We start from the raw sequence: 2551 nt of genomic DNA, 5'->3' as shown, positions 1-2551 counted from the left end.
TAGAGCAGATGAACACACGTGTTTGATATGAACGCCGCATTCCAGGTCGAGTTCTTCGAAGCAATGCCTGTAAGTAGCAGCTTWTACTTCAAAACGAGCCTTTATGTTAACATATGATAAAAWAAGTAACTTGTTTATTGAATTAGTTTTGGAAATACCTGCGGGCGATTTGATTATGTGCTACGTCATTGCTAACTAGCAGGCTGCTAAGATTTCTCAGGTCGTTATGTWGCATTGCAGCTCATAGCATTCTGAGGTAGCTGTTGTATCAGTTGTACTTCTAATGTATGTATCTGAATGTAAAACACATATTAGGATCCAGTAGATGGCAGTAGTGCAACAATAATGGATGCAAGCTGCTGTTGAAATCTAAAGAAGAAGAAGAATGTGCCCATTTTCATTTAGCACATGCTAGTAGCAGGCAGGAAGGATCAGCACTTTTACTTTTACAGTTACTGTTCGGAAACTACCGTAATCAGTTCAGTTAAATCTAAACTTGGCAACTTTTCTTTTTCAACCCTAATAAATGTGATATTCAATTGACCTGTTATGACTCAAATTTTGGGTGTCCTCCCCCCTCTGCTGCTGCTGCATTGTTGTGGAAAACCTGGAGCGGCAGAGATATCTGTGGCTTATATGTTTATGTTTACTGGTTAAAAAAAAAAAAAAACTTTGGTGTTGTGGCTTATGGCTCGGTGCGGCTCATAGTTAGGAAAATACGGACTATAATCCTTCCTGGATTTTTTCTGTGAAGAACCCAGAGAATGTTATTTGATCGTGCTTTCTGGAAAACAATACAATTTTACATTTAGGCACTCCTACAAACGTCACACCTTTTCTGTTACAAACTGACTCCGGCCCCCCAGCAGAGAAGGGAAAAGTTATGTGGCCCTCACAGGAAAAAGTTTGGGGACCCCTGCCTTACAGGATCAGTATTCCGCAATTTAGCGCACTATGGTGAAAAGCTATCATAAAATTAGTCTTTATTCTCGTCCAACTTTACTCGTACTTAAAACACAAATCAAAAACTTAAGAGACTGGCGCTTATATTCCAATTTTATTGAATAATTATGCAGCTTTACATTGAAGTGGACTAAATATAGAAGATGTAGGCTAGTGGCATCTGCTCCTCGCTCTACTGTTTCTAATTGTCTCTGCTCTCCGATCCATTAAAAATATTAAAATATCACCCCTACAAACTTAAAGAAAGACACCCTCATCTTAAACCAATTATGTAGGCAAAAGCTTCAATAAAACAGTAGATATAAAGAATGAACATTATTATAAAAGGGAATCAATGTTCACACAGGATCAGGAATTGCAAAGTGCTTGACATTACACTGCCATACCTTGTATTCTGTTGAGTTTAGCAAAAGCGGCTGCATATCCTCTGCCATATTCTGATGAGCTGTTGAAGGATTTGATGGGAAGGGGTGTTACCAAGCTGTCATCACACTTCCCTAAACCAGCAAGATAAAAAAGGCAAAGATCACCTTCAGCAGTAAGCTGTCTATTCTGTAATAGCAGCTGTGAGGTGACTAGTTTGAAACAGAAATCATCTTCACACTAAGTAAAGGAAATAAACAATAACATTTCATCACAAAGTCTGGAATTTCAGGTCTCTAGAATAAAAGAATAAAAGTACTTTCTCATCAACAAAATTACATTTACATTTTGTCTAAAAAATAGTCAAACTTCTGACATGTTTTCAAAATAGTTTTGAGCAATTTTTTTTCCAAGCTTGTCTTTTGCTGTTGAAACGGAGGGTTGAAGTTAGATCTGAGGTGCTAAGGAGGCTGGTCACACAGCTAAGGAAAGTTTACTCCATACTACAGGCTCTGGAGCAAATAGAGTGGCTGAACTCTGGGAGGTTATCATTGTTGTTACTGAACAAGGAGAAAAACCTTTCCTATTCACTTCAGAAGAAACTAGAAATGTAAAGGTGATAAGAAAAGACAAAACTGCTGTATTTTTATTTATCTTTTTTTCTGATTTATCCTGTTCACATATCAACTGAATAGGTTCAACTCAGTCCATACCAGCCAGTCTTTCTCCTGCCTGGCTGGAAATGGCACAGGGGAGTGGGGGGTCAAAATGGATTATTTTCTTTTTCTGAGATAAATAGCAGATTTATTTCGTTCTTTGTTTCTTTTGCCTATTCATATTGATATTATTTAATTACAAACGTTTCTAGACTTTTCCAAGTTTGGGGGGGTCAAACTTCGGGATTTACGCCTATGGGCGCCATGGAGGATTGAGCAGGTGTTCTAACTATCTGTGCTACCCATCAAACTCTGACGATATACCGGCCCTGCCTCTGTTTTCTATGGGAAGCAGCTTCTGCTTCTTTCGTTCTTGATGAATGAAAGTATCGCGCGGTTGGTGATGCTGGGCCGCTGATCTCGTTCAACGGACCATCCTGCATAGTCCGCTGCTCTATTTTCAACACACACAAAAACTGTGCATATATTGCAGGGAAAAGCTGTGTGTGTGTGTGTGTGTGTGTGTGTGTGTGTGTGTGTGTGTGTGTGTGTGTGTGTGTGTGTGTGTG

General features: G+C 39.1%; 1 protein-coding gene across 2 annotated transcripts in view; it reads right to left on the bottom strand.

The window, feature by feature from the left end:
• The window catches only part of cntnap2b (contactin associated protein 2b), a 96792-nt gene that overhangs the window by 93642 nt on the left and 599 nt on the right, over nucleotides 1-2551 (bottom strand). For both annotated transcript variants that reach the window (XM_017309994.1, XM_008433525.2), the window contains exon 2: nucleotides 1350-1460. In XM_017309994.1, the coding sequence (XP_017165483.1) occupies nucleotides 1350-1460 (111 nt within the window). The remainder of the gene's footprint in view (nucleotides 1-1349; nucleotides 1461-2551) is intronic.

This window comes from Poecilia reticulata, linkage group LG17 (assembly GCF_000633615.1).
Source record: "Poecilia reticulata strain Guanapo linkage group LG17, Guppy_female_1.0+MT, whole genome shotgun sequence".
In the NCBI taxonomy this organism is placed as follows: domain Eukaryota; kingdom Metazoa; phylum Chordata; class Actinopteri; order Cyprinodontiformes; family Poeciliidae; genus Poecilia; species Poecilia reticulata.
The sequence above is the reverse complement of the archived record's forward strand: the minus strand, read 5'-3'. Positions and strand labels throughout refer to the sequence as shown.